At 38.4% G+C, this 20,000-nt stretch overlaps 1 protein-coding gene across 2 annotated transcripts in view; it reads left to right on the top strand.

The window, feature by feature from the left end:
• The window catches only part of dock9b (dedicator of cytokinesis 9b), a 50,073-nt gene that overhangs the window by 1,504 nt on the left and 28,569 nt on the right, over window positions 1–20,000 (top strand). For both annotated transcript variants that reach the window (XR_014530753.1, XM_083524903.1), the window contains exons 2-7: window positions 16,241–16,357; window positions 16,903–16,992; window positions 17,251–17,333; window positions 17,519–17,588; window positions 18,881–18,976; window positions 19,822–19,956. Coding sequence is in view for 1 of the 2 variants with exons in the window: in XM_083524903.1 (XP_083381029.1) it covers window positions 16,241–16,357; window positions 16,903–16,992; window positions 17,251–17,333; window positions 17,519–17,588; window positions 18,881–18,976; window positions 19,822–19,956 (591 nt within the window). In the remaining variant the exon portion in view is untranslated. The remainder of the gene's footprint in view (window positions 1–16,240; window positions 16,358–16,902; window positions 16,993–17,250; window positions 17,334–17,518; window positions 17,589–18,880; window positions 18,977–19,821; window positions 19,957–20,000) is intronic.

Raw genomic sequence — 20,000 nt, 5'->3', positions numbered from 1 at the left:
CTCAGAGAAATATCATAATCTCAGAAAAAATCAGGAAATGGAGATGTGGAATCTGTTCATCAGAACTTATTTTACCTGCCAGTTTGCTCCCAATGGAAATTGTTCATAGTTATGTAGTGAAATCAGGATTGTACTGCACTTCTGAACTTTGCTTTTTTTTTTTTTATTAGATTTCTTTTGGCCAACAGCTTTTGGCAGCTGAGAGCCCTGTTTCAGTCCTGTGCTAATCAGTCTGATGTTCACTCCGAAAGCTCCAGCTGTCAAATTAATATCACATTTGTAGTTTGAGGTGGGGGTCCTACTGTCCTAGATTTAGGTCCCACACGCCCTGGTTTCCAGCTTCCAATTTTTACATCGAACAGGAAAACCCACACCAAAGCTTCATACCAAACGTCATTTTAAAGTAAAATTTACTCAAAATGTCCACCTACTGAAATGACCATATTGTGTTTTTAAAGATGCACTATATGGCTAAAGCTTGGTGGACACCTGACCATAAGATTGGTATGTGCTACTTTTTAAACATCCCATTCCACATGAATCTCCTTTTGCTGATATTATAAGATGCACATTTCTCTGAAGATGTTCCACCAGATTTTATAGAGATTTTATAGACAATCATTCAGCCACAAGGGTATTAGTAAAGTCAGGTACTCATGTAGGTGAGTTGAGGAGGACTGGGGTGCGTTCAGTGTGAAAAATTCATCCTTAAGGTTTTCAATGGGGTTCAAATCCATTTCACGATCTTCCACCAAATTCAATTAAAAATATTTCTGAGCTATGAATATTCTGAGATAAATGATTTCCCGAATGAGTGTTTAATCAAGTGTTATAAATGATGGGCATGACCTGCAAAAATGTGCTACTTATAGCTAGAACTTTTTTTTTTAGATTAGATTAGATTCAAATTTATTGTCATGGTGTTGATGGTATGAATTTGACTGATGTTGGAGTTAATGCTGATGTCTACAGGTCAGTGAGTTTACATACACACACATGTATGTGTGTGTGTGTGTGTGTGTGTGTGTGTGTGTGTGTGTGTGTGTCTGTCTGTGTGTCTGTCTGTTTGTCAAAGTGCTCTCACTGTACCATTTAGTCAAAAATCTTTCCATGAGTTTCACTTACGTTCCCAGGTGGACAGTTTGATCCAAGGTTGATACGTTAACCATGCTGCACTTTAGCTAATAGCTTACACACACACACACACACACACACACACACACACACACACACACACACACACACACACACACACAAGATGGCTGACACGTGATCCCTCTGAAATCCTCTGCTACATGGTAGGGAAATTTGAGAACATGTCAAAGCAGTTAGACCTTAAAAAAGGGAAAGTAGGAGGAAAATCTGATCCGATTCTCAACTGTGTATGAGCAGAGAAAGTGTGGAAAGTTATTATGAAGAAAGTGTTGGGAGAAAATGAAGAAGATAGAAATTTACTGTACACTTTCAAACCATTTAATGTGTTTTTTGAAGATCCCATTCCACATTTGGTCCCCATTTGCTCTTATAATAAGCTCCACTCTTCTGGGAAGATGTTTCACTATATTTTCTGGAGATTTGTGGAGATTTATTCAGCCACAAAGGTGTTAGTGAAGTCAGGTACTGATGGAGGTGAAGTGAGGAGGCCTGGGGTGCAGTCAGCGTTTACATTCATTCATGTTTAATAGTGTTTAGGATCAGAGCTCTATAGCAGGAGATCCTCCTCCAAATCCTAACCTTGGAAAGCAGATCTTCATTGAGTTTGCTTTGTGCAGAGGGGGTATTTTCATGCTGGAGCAGGTTTGGGACTCTTCAAGTGAAGCATGCTACAGCTAAATTCTAAAAATAAATAAATCCATATTCAGATTGTCCAGAAAACAATGATGCGTTTAAACGTTTTGCACCCGTCTCACTGAAGTCGTTTAGACCTATCAGATCTTCATCCTGCTTTGTTGCAGGTGTCCTGTATGACTTTATCGCTTCGGCGGTGTGCACGGAGCAGCTTCGGGGTTACAGATCAGGACACACATGCTGATTTGGTATCTGTATCCATTCATTATAGATGAGCGTGCCTCGTGTTTCTGCTCTATTTATAAACCTGCTGCGTCCCGTGGGAGGGATAAAGGGCATCGGACGTGCTCGGCAAACCCCCAAAGGAACAACTCCAGCTCCTTCTTTAGATGTATCTAAAGACATTATTTTCATTAATTCCTAGCAGTGATCTGATTGGCTGGGTTCGGGATTTGCTAGACATGAAATAAGTGCGAAATGGGATTAGGTTTTCTGGACATTCATGTTAAGTCATTGTGCTGGAAAGGGTCTGTAATTGTGATCATTATGATCAGAGAGATGGGATGGTCTTCATAATGTGCTGTGATGTGTTGTGTGCACGGCTCTGCTTAGTGTCTAACTTCATTACAGCGAAACCAGAGCGATAATAAGCAGCATCGCTCTTCGTTAGCTCTCGTCACACGATCCTGTTCCTGCTCCTGCTCTCAATTAGGCGTTACATTGGACAGCACTGATGAGCCCGAGCAGGACGTTCACGATGAAGTAGTGCCTCTGGCAGATGATGCTAAATTAAGCTTTAAAAGAGGACAGCTATAAACAAGAAGTAAGTCACTGATGGCTTCGGGTAAATGGGCACGACTAAAGGTTGCCATCTAAGACGAAATTATTTTATTAACGGTCCTTTAGTGGTTCAGTGGAACAGATGTTATGGTTATTAGTTCTCTTTCACACCTTCTTATTTTGTACATTCCATAGAAATACTAATTAGCTCCTTTAGGTTACCGAAAAGTTTTGAAAAAGCTGATATCTGAAAGATTGTTGCCAAATCTATGCTCAATTCCCTATTTAGCTCCATAGAGTTCTTATTGTGCTCAAAATACGAGCTGCAACAATCACTCATATTGACCCACTGGGGCAAGACGCACTCTGCCCCATACTCAGGCAGGATGGTTAATGACCTGGTTGCCAATGATGTGTTTTTAAAGCATCATCAGACTTTTGGCCTGATCCTACAACTTGCAGGATCAGGCCACGTTTTAGAAATGCACGCTCACAACTTAGATTTTTATTTCTGACAGAAAAGATGAGGAAAACGTATCTGAGAAACCATCCAAAGAAGCTCTTGGACCTTAAACCAGATGTTTTTAAATTTCAGTAGACTATCATGGGGAAATTAAAAAATTCATAGTGCCCTGTAGCATGAGGAAAGTGTGATAGCCACTGTGATAAATGCTAACTGCTGAGCTTTACACGCTAATCTGCTTTACAATAAACATAGTTTAAAGACAAAATATTAAAATTAAGATCCTATGTGCATTAAATTCGTCATAATGAACATAATACACTTGCTATAGCACTGACTACACTCAGTTCACCACCAGCACTCGGGGTTTCGTTACATCAGAGCTCCAGATTGTCCTGATCCTGTTGTTGTGATCATTTTCATTAGCAGTGTTAGAGCTCTTAGCCCTGCCAGAGAGAGAGAGAGAGAGAGAGAGAGAGAGAGAGAGTGTGTGTGTGTCTGTGTGTGTGTGTGTGTGTGTGAATCCTTCAACCAGAAATGCTAACAGCGTTAATAATGAATGAAAGCTAGTAGGAGTCGTGTAACAGTTTGCAAATGAGATCACGCTAAACACTATATGAGTGTGTATATATGTGTGTGTGTGTATATATATGTGTGTGTGTGTGTGTGTGTGTGTGTGTGTGTGTGTGTATATATATGTATATATATATATATATATATATATATATATGTGTATGTGTATGTGTGAGTGTGTATATGGGTGTGTATGAGTGTGTATATATATATATATATATATATATATATATATATATATATATATATATATATATATATATATGTGTGTGTGTGTGTGTGTGTGTGTGTGTGTGTGTATGTGTGTATGTGTGTATATGTGTGTGTATATGAGTGTGTATGAGTGTGAGAGCAAACAAGCAAATAAAATACCATCTGAAATGAAACTCAAATCTCTCAGTGGCTTTTTGCGGCGTATTCACAGTGTCAGGATGGAACTTAGACAAGTTTCCATCATTTAAAAAAAGTGGATTTGATGAAATTTCCAGCAGCAGCTTTTGTCTCAAAGTCTGTCTTCAAGCTGCCAATTTCCAGAATAAAATAATCAAACGAAGACATTTAAGGCGATCTTCTGCTTCAAATGCATCAGCTGCATCTCGGGTCCAAGGTGGAACTGAGGGAAAATTCATGGTGAAGAGAAGAAGCTTTCCAGGCACCGAGCTGTGAAGTTATGAGTTCAGTAACGTTGGATGTTGGAAACTAATAATGACATCACAAATGGAATGAGACAGACAGAGAGAAAAAGTGTGGAACAGAAAGACAGAAAGAAGAGTAAAACAGAAAGATGGAAAGAGAGAGAGAGAGAGAGAGAGAGAGAGAGAGAGAGAGAGAGAGATACATTAAGATGATTTAATGGCTGGTTTGGCAGTTCGATGGCATCGATAATTTTTCTGTAATTGTTTTAGATTTAATGCATCGAGCTGCACCTTCTCTCTTTTCACGAACTCATGCCAGCTCTTTATTCCTTCTTCACTCTTCATTTCTTCACATTCCTCTCCTTTCAGTTTTGCTTCTGACGCCAGAAACGTGCTAAGGGAAAGGTTTGATGTTTCAGGTACAGGCTGTGTACAGGCTCCTCAGGTCTCTTCTGTTCCTGACAATTCAATATATTCAGTTAATATTTATTATTTATAATAAGTGGAAAAATGTACACAAACTAAATGGAAAATAATCACAGTAAGGGACCAGTGTGGAGAAAGAACACAATCTGAAACGAAGGCCATGCAGTTTTATAGTTTTTATGTGGAATAAAAAAAAAGGCGCAATAGTGTGTGGAAGAGACGCCATTTTTATCAACCAGGAGTTCTGTGTTTTACCTCTAGGTGGCAGCAAAGCTCAATTTCTGTCTGTAGATTAACACTGATAAAAAGAATATTATTATTATTATTATTATTATTATTATTATTATTATTATTATTATTATTATTATTATTATTATTAATCTGTTAGTGTGAATATTTCCTCAGAATTTTACACAGTAAATGTTTTTTTCTTTAAATCTGCCACAGACTGAGTGCTCATCGGCTAGCTGGCAACAGAGCCCCGCCCCCAAAACCAGACTCCTACTGAGTAAAAACAAAACAGATACAGAAAGAAAGTGATACAGAAAAAGATAATAAGGCAGACAGAGAAGGGCTGAGGTGGGTGGAACGAGAGTGAGACAGATGGAAAAAGAAAGTAAGATAGACTGAGAAAGCGAATGAGACAGAAAGAGAAAGAATGTGGGACAGATGAAAAAAGAGAGTGGGACTAACTGAGAAAGAGAGTCAGACACAGGGCCAGCAGGGGCCATGCCCCCCCAAAGAGGTTGTTGTGCCCCCTACACAGTTTTTAATTAATTAAATATATATCAAGAATAATTACAATAAATTAAACATTGAACGGTTTATGATTTTCAATGTAATAATAATAATAAGAAACTACAGTGGTGTTTATTTTTGTATGAAAATTAACCTGTTTCTCTGGTTGCGGTGTTTCTTTAGCATATTGATGTGTACGCGGAGCAACATTTTTTTTTTCACAGCATTTTATGGCTTGCGTAAAGTATGCATATTAGAAAATGGTTTGTTGGTTCTGCTTCTTCGAAGCCTTTTTCAGATTTAGAGCATACTAGCACTCCAGCTTCTCCAGCACCACCTGCTTCATCTGACATCATGCAAACACCTGTTGCTGAAACTTGGAGATCAGAGCTAATAAAGCCGAGGCGAAAAAATTATAAAAAAATATGTTAGCCTTCAGCTTTATTAGAAGGTAAGTTATGCGTTTATTAGATAAAACGTTACCACAGCATATCGGTGTCGATCTGTTTTGTTTTGCCGTGTTTTGACTGTGTCTCGATTAGTTTGTGATGTTCACGTTATGGGAAATGAACTGGCAGACTGTACCAGTTGTATGCGTGTGTGCTTGAACTGTGTTAATTGTTTTTTTTGCTTTGTTTTTGCAAGTTATTATTGCAGATTGTGTGGCCCCTCTTTGGAGGCCATGTGCCCCCGTTAGTTATGGTCTGGCGCTGGCTCAGATCAGACAGATGGTGAAAGAGAGTTGGACAGACTGAGAAATAAAGTGAGACAAAAAAAGAGAAAAAAGTGAGACAAAAAGTGAAAGAATGATACAGAGAACGTAAACAGAAAGACAGAATGAGAAAGAAAGTTCACTATTTCGCCTCTAGGTGGCAGCAAAGCTCAATTTTTGACAGTAAAGTACACCTAAAAGACCATTATTAATAAATAATTAAAATATGAATTATTCATTCGAATAAAATCAGAAATAATTGATAATATCGACTAATAATACAGTTTAGACCTTTTCAAATTTGAATACTGGTTCTTTTGAATGTTTGAAGTCGCTCTCCTCTGTGTGTGTGTGTGTGTGTGTGTGTGTGTGTGTGTGTGTGTGTGTGTGGTCATGCCATTGTCATAGCATTAGCAAGAGATTAAAAATGCACCTGAAACATAATAATCGTTGTGTTTGTGTGATCCATGTGAAACACAAGGGGGCGTGGTTGAAGCACAGACTGCTGTATTTCCCACTGCGATGTTAGCTTAATGCGCTTATTTACAGCCACGTTTCGCTTGTGAACATTTGATGCATTTTAAAATCCTGCATGGTTTTTATATTGGATATAAATTTCCCAAGTATTTTTGTTAGAAGTTTCTGATTTGCATTCCATACACAGGCAGAAAATGTGTAGCAAGTACCAGCTTACCTTTGTGTGCTAACACGCTAGTGTGGTGTTGTGCTAGCATTACTAGCATGTGAAAATCACCTTAAATATTTGTAGCCAATCATTGTTTTTTTTGTTAATTTTGTTTATTCTAAACTGATATTTTTATGTTAAATATATATGTATATTGTAAATAGCAGGGGGCAGAGCTTAGCAGCATGCTCCAGTGTTTGTGTACAATTTTACTTGTGTATATACGTACTAATGATGTGTTGCAACTCACTACAATGCTAATCATGAGCTCTAGGGGTTGTTGACGTATCTGGGTGGGTTTCCTCATGCTTAGAAACAAAATCCAGATTCAGACAATAAAATAACAACCGTCTCAAGTTCACACCCAACCTTATGGGAGCAGCAATGCAGCAATGAAGCAATGAAACACGAGTCTTCAACACTCTCACACACACACACACACACACACACACACACACACACACACACACACACACACACACACACATATGTAACTTTCTTCTTTACACGTAACCCTCAAAACCTTAAGCGTAACACTCTCTAATTTACACATTACACTCTCCACCTTAAATGTAGCACTTTCTACCTTAAATGTAACATTTTCTACCTTAAATGTAACACTTTCTACCTTAAATGTAACACACTACCTTAAATGTAAAACACTACCTTAAATGTAACACTCTCTACCCCAAATGTAACACTTTCTACTCTAAATGTAACACTTTCTACCTTAAATGTAAAACACTACCTTAAATGTAGCACTTTCTACCCTAAATGTAACACTTTAATTTTTTTTTTAACACTTTCTACTCTAAATGTAACACTTTCTACCTTAAATGTGACACTCTACCTTAAATGTAGCACTTTCTACCTAAATGTAACACTTTCTACCTTAAATGTAACACTTTCTACCTTAAATGTAACACTTTAATTTTTTTTAACACTTTCTACTCTAAATGTAACACTTTCTACCTTAAATGTAACACTCTACCTTAAATGTAGCACTTTCTACCTTAAATGTAACACTTTTTACCTTAAATGTAGCACTTTTTACCTTAAATGTAGCACTTTTTAAAAAAGTAACACTTTCTACTCTAAATGTAACACTCTACCTTAAATGTAGCACTTTCTACCTTAAATGTAACACTTTTTACCTTAAATGTAACACTTTCTACCTTAAATGTAACACTCTACCTTAAATGTAGCACTTTTTACCTTAAATGTAGCACTTTTAAAAAAAGTAACACTTTCTACTCTAAATGTAACACTTTACCTTAAATGTAGCACTTTCTACCTTAAATGTAACACTCTACCTTAAATGTAGCACTTTCTACCTTAAATGTAGCACTTTTAAACATTTTTAACACTTTCTACTCTAAATGTAACACTTTCTACCTTAAATGTAACACTCTACCTTAAATGTAACACTTTCTACCTTAAATGTAACACTCTACCTTAAATGTAACACTTTCTACCTTAAATGTAACACTAAAAAAAAATGTAACACTCTCTACCTTAAATGCAACACTCTTTTTTTTTAAATGTAACACTCTACTTTAAATGTAACACTTTTTAAAATGTAACACTCGAATTGACACGTAACGCTCTCTAATTTATTAGTAACACGAGCAACTGTAGATGTAACACCCTGATTGTTTTATGAGGCAGAATAATGTGATGTAATGAACCAAAGGTAAAAGAGAGGGACGGAAAAAGAGGGAGAGAGAGAGGAAAATAGATATGCAGAGAGAAACATAAACAGTATAAAAGGAAAGAGAGAGAACGAGAGAGAGAGAGAGAGAGAGAGAGAGAGAAAGAAAGAGAGAGAGAGAGAGAGAGAGAGAGAGAGAGAGAGAGAGAGAGAGAGAGAGAGAGAGAGAGAGAGCAGACGCCCATCAATGGCTGGAAGCAGCTCATCAGTGCATCACTCGTTCTCTCTCATCCCTGGATAAAACTGAATCGATCTCTCCTAAGAGGAGTGTATGCAAGAAGAGGATAACTCTCTCTTTTTCTTCTCTCTCTCTCATTCTCTCTCTCTCTCTCTCTCTCTCTCTCTCTCTCTCTCTCTCTCTCTCTCTTTCATACACAGACACACACACACACACACACACACACACACACACACACACACATACTTTAGACCAGCTGGCAACATCTCATAACCTGAACTTTCTGATGGAGCTTCGTGGTCCAGGATCGAGAGATTCTACCCAGAGCTGATTCTGTGAGATTATTGTGTGTGTGTGTGTGTGTGTGTGTGTGTGTGTGTGTGTGTGTGTGTGTGAGCAATGGGTTGCACAGCGAGTGTGTTCCTGTGGCGGAGCCTGCAGAGTTTGTTGGGCAGAAACTATAACCGTGTGTGTAAAGGCGAGATGAAGGAACCAGAGGTTATAGAAGATCCAGACACGGAAAGCTGCTGGGAATCACTGACTCCAGCACCGGCAGCAGGAACACTGGTAATGTGTGTGTGTGTGTGTGTGTGTGTGTGTGTGTGTGTGTGTGTGTGTGTGTGTGTGTGGTACGCGGTATAAAAACAGAACATCAATATGGAAGTTAGTGGTTGTTTGATGCCCAATTTCCTGAATACTATATTTTGCTAATACTTTTTATCCTGTTATAGTTACATTTGATTTGTGTGTGAAAAAAATCAAGGTACTTCCTGTCCTCACAGGAAGTCACTTGCTTATAAACAATCATAATGTAAAAACAAAACAAAACAAAAAAACCTATAGTTAAACCTGCTAAGGTTCCTTCTGTAGATGTTTTTTTATGGAAATATAAATAATTGTCTCTTTATAAATAAAAAATAAATAGAAACAGTGATCCTATAAACAACATGTCCCTTTGCGTGAGCTGTTACTATGGTAACTGCATTATTATATACCTGCGATTAAAATAGTAACTAATTAACAAACACCTTCCGACCAATCAGGAAAGAGAATCCGATTGCACTGTGATATAATAAAGAAAGAAAGAAAAAAGAGGAGTAAGAAGAACCTTTATAATCACACTCTTTATATAATTATATATTATTATTAAATATTCTGAATACTATATTATCATATATTTTTGAATTATTATATAATTTATATGTTTTTTAATGGAAATATTTATATTTATATATTTATATTATAATATCACAACTTTTATACAAAATACCAAAAAAAAAAACAGAAATAATATTGACAATTTTAACTTGAATGTGGGTTTTTTAATTAATTATAATTATAATAATAATAAATATATATATAAAAAATATAAAAATATAAATTGATATAAATGATAGCAGTGATAGGAAAAAAAACAAAATTATTTAATACAAATATATATATTTATGATATTTATATATATATATAATTTCTATAAGCAGATTTTACCGTATTATTGCGGTAGAATTATATTTTTATATAATTAATAAATTACTATATAGACAAATTAACATTTTCATATTTAAATAATCAAAATAATTATTTTTGTAATAAAAAAGTGTAAAAATAATGTGCGTTAAAGTGCAATACAAATTTGCATGGTGGTTTAAAGGAAAATGAAATACAATATCTGTCTGTCTGTCTGTCTGTCTGTCTGTCTGTCTGTCTGTCTGTCTGTCTGTCTGTCTGTCTGTCTTTTTTCCTGTAAGGACCCAGACTTGATGTTGAATAAGGTAGACAGTTCCTCATGTCTCATGTTTGAGCTTTAATATATTTAACATAAACATTAGTCTTTAGTGTTGCCTGATGATGGATAGACAGATCTGATACACTATGTGTGTGAGAGAGAGAGAGAGAGAGAGAGAGGGGTGAATGGGGATAATGATATCTCTGTGTATTCAGCATTATTGTAGAGAACTGTAGAGTGGAAATCGATGTGTGAGTTCAGGCCGTATTAATGACCTCGTCCTCGTCTCCTCTCTGCATGGAGTGGAAAGTCCGCTGACTAATCCCTGACTCTTTGATTGCTTGTCTCTCTCGCTTCCTTTCGCTTTACGGTTATTTATAGCGAAACCTACAGCGAATATAATCAGAAGTAAAGGCTTTGAGGATGCTTTGCTTTTGTACGCAGCACGCTTAGAAGTCGCAGAGACACGTGTGAGCGATGTGAGACCAACGTTAACGGTTTCTCTGTCTCTGGGTGTCTGTGCATGGAATTTTCCTCGCACTTGAACTAGGAGACCCAAACCTGTTCCAGCTCCATGAAGATCTGCTTTACATGGGTTGGATTTGGTGGAAGATCTCCTGCTATAGAGCTCTAATCTCAACCCTCAACCCCAGGCCTCCTCACCTTCTCACCTACACCACAACTCCAAAATCTAGTGGAACATCTTCCAGAAGAGTGGAGCTTATTGTAAGAGTAAATGGAGACCAAATGTGGAATTGGATGTTTAAAAAGAAGGTCGTACCAATCTTTTGGCCATATAGTGTATGAAAAAAGAAGCAGTTGGAAAGGTTTAATCTCGTTATATGCTGTGGATAAAGTTGAAGTGTCATTTCTGAGAGCTTCACCATGCAGAAAAGATTTCCCTCTGTTTCTCTCTCTCTCTCTCTCTCTGTTTTTTTCCAGAGATGTCCATCATTTGTTCTTTTTTATGTCAGCAGCTGTGTTTTGGAGCCCTGAGGCCGCCTGTGAAGCTCCCAATGTGTGCTGGGTGTGTTAGCGTGGGCGTATATGAGTGCGTGCGTGCGTGTGTGTGTGTCTGTGTGTGTGTGTGTCTGTGTGTGTGTGTGTGTGTGTGTGTTTGAGACGAGTACAGGGTCGCTGATCGTTTGCTTGTGATTTTTGCAAGCCCCACCCTGGCGCTTGGCCAGCGCACCCCTCATGAGCCTCGAGTAATCATTACGTCAGCTTGCGTGATTGCGCAATTGGGTGGAGGGGGATACAGCATGCGTGTGTGTGAGTGTGTGTGTGTGTGTGTGTGTGTGTGTGTGTACAGACATCTGGTTTGCACTTGCTCTATCCATACTGTTGCTCATGTGGTAAAAGCTTGATGCTTGTTTGTGCACAATAAGACTGTGTTTTGTGTAGTTGTAATCTTTGCATTCATCACGTGTGAGTGTGTGTGTGTGTGTGTGTGTGTGTGTGTGTGTGTGTGTGTGTGTGTGTGTGTGTGTGTGTAAAATTTCTCTTTTTGGACTATTTCTATTGATATTTGTACTAGGGGTTGTTTTGCGCACGTGCGAGATCGCTGTTTTTACGACAGTCTGGCGCTACAGAATTTTTGTGTCCAGTTTCAGGAATTTCTCTTGAAAGTAGGAAATCCTGACAGTTCCGCATATCGAGGGAGTAAATGAACGAAAGATGGAAGGAATGAAGACGTTTGATAGAAAAATAGAAAATAGTAAATAGAAAAGTAGATCATATCTTTAAAATAATGAAATGTAAAACACACACACACACACACACACACACACACACACACACACACACACACACACACACACACACATTTGTATTGCCCAAATAGGGTCTAATAATTGTAACAATTAAAAATTTTGCTGTCATTTTATTTAATCAATTTAAATTGTGACAATTTAATGAATTATTTAATTGAATCAATATTATAAAAATTGTTGATATGATTTATTCAAATTTATTTTTCATATATATATATATATATATAATTTTTTAAATTTTTTTATTTGGATCAAGCAGGCATTTGATTTAAAATTGTTTTAAAAAATGTTTAACTGTTGATGTTTTATATCAAATATCAAATATTAATAATAATAAAATGCATTAATGAAAAAAAACGACGATTTTATGTTTTGCATTTCTTTAATTGAACTTTAATTGAATTGTGTACCGTTACACACACAACTAACACTCATACTCGAAGCTCTGGCACTGGAGACTCCTTCCTTCATTATTAGGTAAATAGAAATAATTCGTGCAACTTCTTTCTTTTATGTGGTTACCATAGGAACGGGAACGTATTTAACGAGCGCGGTAACATTGAACTAAGAACGTGTTTTATTCACCGCTGCACCACCGTCAGACCCGTGCAAGTTTATCGAGAACGGATCAATGCCTCCTGGCCAATCAGAACGCAGAACTCGGCGTGACATCATTCGCATTTCAGATCGGTGTGGAGCGATTAGCTCATAACTGCTGTGACAGGATTCAGAGAGCTTTACCAGGCGTCAGAACTGTACCGTCGATGGGACTTTCCGTTGTGCTATTTCGGTTTAAGTTTAGAAAAGTGTTGGCACCCTCATAAGCACATTTCTGTGAAGTTAAGGAAGTGGTATGAGACGTTACAGTTGTGTAATGAAGATCTGTATGAGATAACAGTAGGGAAAGAAAATAAAATAGCCCGGACATACACACTCGTATCCCACTGCATTCACACACACACACACACACACACACACACACACACACACACACACACACACACACAATCACACAGAACAGCTGTATGAAGGAGTGGTTAAAGAGCCAAAGGGAGGGACGGCGTGTGTTCACTATAAAAACAACAGATTCACAGAAGTCCACATGAGACAGCAAGAAGGAAGTGGACTGTAAAATTCAAAGAAATAGAAGTGTGTGTGTGTGTGTGTGTGTGTGTGTGTGATTCATGTGTGCAGAAGATGATACGTGTGAAGAGCATCAGAGCCAGAAGTATGATCCGGGCGTTTGGAGCTCTGTAGTTCGGTCTTATTCACACTGACAAGTTCAGCATCGGATCGGATCGAACCACGTACCCTGGAGGGGGGTGGGGGGTCGTGAGTTCTGTAACACAGCAGTGTGTAAACCGGAGCATGGGTGAGATGGAGGTAGAAAGCGAAGTGGGGATGCTGCCATTGGTAAGTGGCTCTGAAATCGACCTTTTCTACTACTGTGGTGAAACCCTGTAGGGGGATCACACACTCTGTGCCGTGACGTTATTGGGAAAGGGAAACAACCGGACGAGTAACTGTGTGCTCTGAAATCTGTTTGATATTACAGCAAGAAAGATGCGTTGTGTTTTTTATCTGTTTGTGGTTGCATCGTGTACACAGGAACAAGATGCTTCTCACTTCCAGTTCTCACTTATGTTATAGCAGCTATAAAAAGGTTTTCTCAACGTGGCCTCGTTGTTTCTATTAAAAAGACACTCGTCATAATCCAGCTATAAGCATTTTATCGTCTCACTTAAAATCCTGCAATAATCCTGCTACAATTTATAACAAAGTCTTAATTCAGCTATAATTATGCTATAAGATCCAGCATTAATCCTGCTATAATCACTTTATTATCACTCTATAATCCTGTTATAATCATGATATAATACAGCTATAATCATGATATAATGATGCTATGATCACACTGTAATCATGTCATAATCCAGCTATAATCCAACTATAATAGTATTATAGTCTCACATCCAGCTACAGTATAATGCTGCTATAATCCAGTTATAATCCGGGATTAATCACATTATAATCCAACAATAATAATCTTATAGTCTCACTTATAATCATGCAATAATCCAAGTTTTTGTTAATTAAAGCTATTGTTGTATATATATATATATATGTGTGTGTGTGTGTGTGTGTGTGTGTGTGTGTGTGTGTGTGTGTGTGTGTGTGTATATATATATATATATGTGTGTGTGTGTGTGTGTGTGTGTGTGTGTGTGTGTGTGTGTGTGTGTATATATATATATGTGTGTGTGTGTGTGTGTGTGTGTGTGTGTGTGTATATATATATATATATGTGTGTGTGTGTGTGTGTGTGTGTGTGTGTGTGTGTGTGTGTGTGTGTATATATGTGTGTGTGTGTGTGTATATATATATATATATATGTGTGTGTGTGTGTGTGTGTGTGTGTGTGTGTATATATATATATATGTGTGTGTGTGTGTGTGTGTGTGTGTGTGTGTGTGTATATATATATGTGTGTGTGTGTGTGTGTGTGTGTGTGTGTGTGTGTGTGTGTGTGTATATATATATGCCCTGTGTGGCGAATATGAAATCTGATTGGTTAAAAAAACAGTCTCGTTAATAATAACGTCTGAGGTAAAAGTCCAGCAGTACTGATTCTAAAGGCTCTGGGCAGATTAGATCAACATGGCAGCACATAGAGGCTGAAATCTGATTGGACAAAAAATCTAACATCCACATACACGTACTGGAAGCAGTGCAGCCGAGAGAAACACTACGAAATGAAGAGAATAAACTTGGGAATTAATTAATACAATTTCATGGAACAAATATTAGAATTTAGGTTGTAAATGTAGGTCAGTGATTTTGATAGTATTTAGGCCAGCAGAGGAGGTTTTGCTGAACCCTGACCACTGCCACTGATATAAATATATATATACAGTGCAACCTCAATACTTGTTCTATTTCCCCTCATGATTAAAAAAAAATAATAAATTTGCGAGGTTTTGACTCTCCTTTTGATGGTTTAAGGGGAATTGTACATGTACATGTACTGTAAACTCCTACATGTCATAAATGTTTTATTTACTACTTTAGACGAATAATACAATAATAAAATAGTTTTTCAAACATTTTAATGTAAATTATTAGTACAATTTTCAAGCCACTCGTGGCTTCTCGCCGTATCTCATATATATATATATATATGTGTGTGTGTGTGTGTGTAAATGTGTACATTTATATACATGTATATATTTATTGCATGTATAAGTTCGATTGTGTGTATGTTTGTATGTATGTATTTGTGTGTACGTCTGCAATTGTGTGTGTTTGTGTGTTTGCATGTGGTTTTGTGTGCAAACTCTTATCCCATGAGATCATCATCTTCTCTAAATTTGTACACTGTAAGTTTAGCGTCTCATCACTGTACATGTAGATTTTGTGAGGTCACTACCAGGCTTACCTTCGCTCCTATTCTTATTGGACAGCAGCGAGGGCTGCTGGGGGGCTGCAGCCAATCAGAGTGCTTGTGAGCTCATGGTGCCTGGTACAGTTAAACACAATACTCATTCAGGTTTATATGTCTCTGTGTCTCATTGTCACACACACACATACACACACACACACACACACACACACACACACACACACACACACACATACACTCACACACATGTCTACATACATTTGTAGAAAAAGGACAGAAAATGTGATGCTCCAACATTTAATTGCTGGACCAAACTACTTCATTCATTTAAATTATTTATTAAATTAATTTAATTAATGTTAATGTAGAAAGAAAACGATTGGTTTGCGTAAGCTTGTGTAAGCTTTGAATTGAATTGGGGCAGAATAACGGGCAGAGTTAGGTGGAGTATTGGGCGGAGTTAGGTGGAGTAAAGGGCGGAGTCAGATGGAGTAATGGGCGGAGTCAGGGGCAGATTTATGGTTTGTATTTTTAAATGAAACCATTTAAAGAATCTTTGATATTCATGCTTTTTCTATCAATATACTCAGGAAAAAATCCGACAGATGTTTGTGTGTGTGTGTGTGTGTGTGTGTGTGTGTGTGTGTTTCAAGGCAAAGCCGAAGCTGTTCGAGCCGCTGGACTATGAAAGCGTCCTGGTCCAAAGGAAGACTCAGATTCTCAACGATGTCCTCCGGGACATGCTGCAGTTTCCCATCGAGGATTTTCAGGTATCGATTTATTACTGATTGCCAAAGTTTCAATTGTATCAATCTCATGAAGAGCATCAATCAGACTTCACTGGTCAGTTAGATGTTCCTGAATGAATCTCCTGGATGATGAAAACAAATGTACAAATGCGTCAGCTATTATGAGCATCTTTAATGAATTACAAGGAGTTGGACCATAATGTATGGGTTCATCTTCACAACCCGAAGCCGAGGTGTACAGAAGAACCGTGGCAGGTTCTCGAGAAAATCGAGGCAGAGGAACACAATAAGACGTGGTGCAGGTGCCCAACTGTGGAAAATGTATGAGGACATGCTGTGGAGAAAGGTTCTCTGGATGAAGAGGAAGTGTGGTTTATTCAGCGCAGACTGTTACAGAGACTCTGAGTAGACGAGAAAAGAAAGTGGTGATGTCAGACACCGACTCTGAGTAATGACATCATCTGAGCAGAGCAGAGAAATATGAAAGGTAGACTGATGACTATTCTTCTGTCTGATGTGCCTGCATCTGTGTGTGTGTGTGTCTGTGTGTGTATGTGTGTGTAAAGATGTGTAGTGTGAAGCGACAGGGCAGGACTCTGTACCCCACCATCCCCGAGGGAGCAGAGAAAAGTGCCAGCAGTCTATTTGTCCAGGAGGTGAGAGAAGAATCAGACCTGAATCTAATCAGACTTTCCTCTCCACCTTTACCTCCCCTTTCTTCAACTTTTTTTTACCTCCTCTTTCTTCTACTCCTCGTCTTTCTCCTTCTCTTCCTCCCCATTTTACCCATCTTTATATTTCTCCTTTTTCTCCCCAACCTTTTTTCTCCTCCTTCATATTTTCCTGCTTCTGCTCCTCCTTCTCTTTTTCCTCATCCTCATCTTCTTCACCTGTTTATTTTCTTTTCCAAACAGTGCATTAAGACATACAACTCAGACTGGCACGTGATAAACTACAAATATGAGGATTATTCTGGAGACTTCCGTCAGCTACCCAAGTAGGATCTATCTATCTATCTATCTATCTATCTATCTATCTATCTATCTATCTATCTATCTATCTATCTATCTATCTATCTATCTATCTATCTATCTATCTATCTATCTATCTATCTATCTATCTATCTATCTATCTATCTATCTATCTATCTATCTAAACTCTGTGTGCTTTCTGATCTAACAGCAAAGTTCCTCGGCTGGAGAAGTTGCCCTCTCATGTGTTTGAGATTGATGAGGATGCAGACAAGGATGAGGTACGTACACACACACACACACACACACACACACACACACACACACACACACATGGAGGCATGCAGATAAAGAAGAAAAAAAAAACCCAGAGTGCTGGCCGAGTGTGTGTGTGTGTGTGTGTGTGTGTGTGTGTGTGTGTGTGTGTGTGTGTGTGTGTGTGTGAAAATTCTCTAGAGACCATAGACCACCACTTCCTGTTTAATGTTTGCTTTCAGTAAAACAAAAGTCGAACAGGAAATAACAGCACCGTGTTTGAGAAGCGAAGTTTCGTAGTTAACTCGCGATTATCACTCCGTCGGCGGCCATTTTTTTTTACACTGTGAAAAGATCCATAAACATTTTAGAGACTCTTTTCATTAAAGCTTTTATTCACTGATTATCATCTGTTTATGGCTGAAAGTGAGGACAGGAGCTCGTGTAATGGATGTTCCTCGTTATTCAGTGTAACCTTTCCTTGTCCTTCTCCTCCTCCTTCCCCTAATCTTTCTACCCATCCTTATTTTTCTCCTTCTTCTCCTCGTATCTTCTCTTCTTCCTCCTGCTTCTCTTTCTTCCACCTCCTATCTTCTTCCTTTTTTTGTTCCTCTGCTCCCTCCTCCTCCCTGTTTTTATCATCCCATCTTCTCCACTACATCTCCTCATCCTTTTCCTCCTTCATCTTCTACTTTTCCTCCTCCTCTTCTTTCGGTTTATTCTCCTCCTCCTTCTTATTCTCCTCATTGTCTTCCTTTTCTTCTTCCTACTTCCTCTTCAGTTTCACAGCAACTTTTAATGAGTAAAAAACAACCTGTGACTTTTTATCCATTTGTAGTTACATTTCTTATTAGTTTATCAGATGTAGGACGTTTTGGAGACAAGGTGAGGGAGGTGAGATTGAGATGGTTTGGACATGTGCAGAGGAGGGACATGGGGTATATCAGTCGGAGAATGCTGAGGATGGAGACACCAGGAAGGAGGGAAAGAGGAAGAACAAGGAGGAGGTTTATGGATGTGGTGAGGGAAGACATGCAGGTAGTTGGTGTGAAAGAGGCAGATGTAGAGGACAGGGGGGTCTGGAGACGGATGATCCGCTGTGGAGACCCCTAATGGGAGGAGGAGAAGAAGAAGAAAAATATTTCATGATACTGCTTTGTTTGGCACTGGAGACTCCTTCCGTACATGTGGAGTGTTGTTTCTTCTGCTGCTGCTGCTGCTGCTAATGATGATGAAGATGAAAATGAGGATTTTGATGACATCATTTTACATCCGAGATCGAGTCGTTACAACACAACTGACTTTTTGTCCTTTTCAGGATACGTCGTCTCTGTGCTCTCAGAGAGGCGGAGTGTCCAAACAAGGCTGGCTTCATAAGGGCAATATGAACAGTGCAATAAGTGTCACAATGAGGGTGAGTAATCACACACACACACACACACACACACACACACACACACACACACACACACACACACACACACACGTATACTGTATTTAAAAACCAAACCCATCACTGGACTTGCTGCCTTTGGAATCTTTTTACATCGAGACACTTTTACTTTAGGGGCAGAATCAGGGTGTCTGAGGGGCAGACACTTGGCACCTATAGGGCATATCTCATTTTAATGTGTGGAGATTATAGGACCCCATCATGTTTTTATCACTGTAAAAACACCCTTATTTTTATTTATGTTTTACCCACTCTATTGGCACCCTACGGGGCACTTTATTACATTGTATTTATTGTATTGGCACCCTTTGGGGCACTGCATCACATTTTATTGACTGTATTGGCACCCTTTGGGGTAGTTCATCACATTTTATTGATTGTATTGGCAACCTAGAGGGCACTTCACCACTCCACGCCAAATTTTTATCTTTATTAAGTATTGTATATATTTCAGATTTACCCTAGAGGGCAGTGTATTTCTTTATTTATCACAGGTTTACCCTAGAGGGCATTGTATCTTGTTTTTTCTACTGTATCGGCACCATAAATAGCACTGTATCACATTTTCTTTACTACGGCGACCCATGTGGGCATTTTTACTGTGATTCTCGGGGGATCCAGAGTAGAATTCTTCTCCTTGAGTCCCCCAGTGCATGACCCCGTTATGAAGCCAGGTCTATCATGACTTCCTGTTCTAAGTTCACTTTCCCACACTCTCAAAACTGTATATTTAGACTTTTTCTGTCAACTTTTTTTAACACACTGCAATCTCTCGTTGTTTGTATCTTGTTTGTTGTGTTCTTCAGTCATTTAAAAGGCGATATTTCCAGCTGGCGCAGCAGGGGGACGGATCCTACAACCTGAACTTCTACAAGGACGAGAAGATCTCCAAAGAGCCCAAAGGGACCATCTTTCTTGATTCCTGCATGGGGGTGGTACAGGTACAAAGCGCATCATAGACACACTGTGTATGGATACGAAGAAT

The sequence above is a fragment of the Silurus aristotelis genome, assembly GCF_946808225.1.
Source record: "Silurus aristotelis genome assembly, chromosome: 2".
Lineage (NCBI taxonomy): Eukaryota > Metazoa > Chordata > Actinopteri > Siluriformes > Siluridae > Silurus > Silurus aristotelis.
Note: the sequence above shows the minus strand (reverse complement) of the source record. Positions and strands in the feature narration are given on the sequence as shown.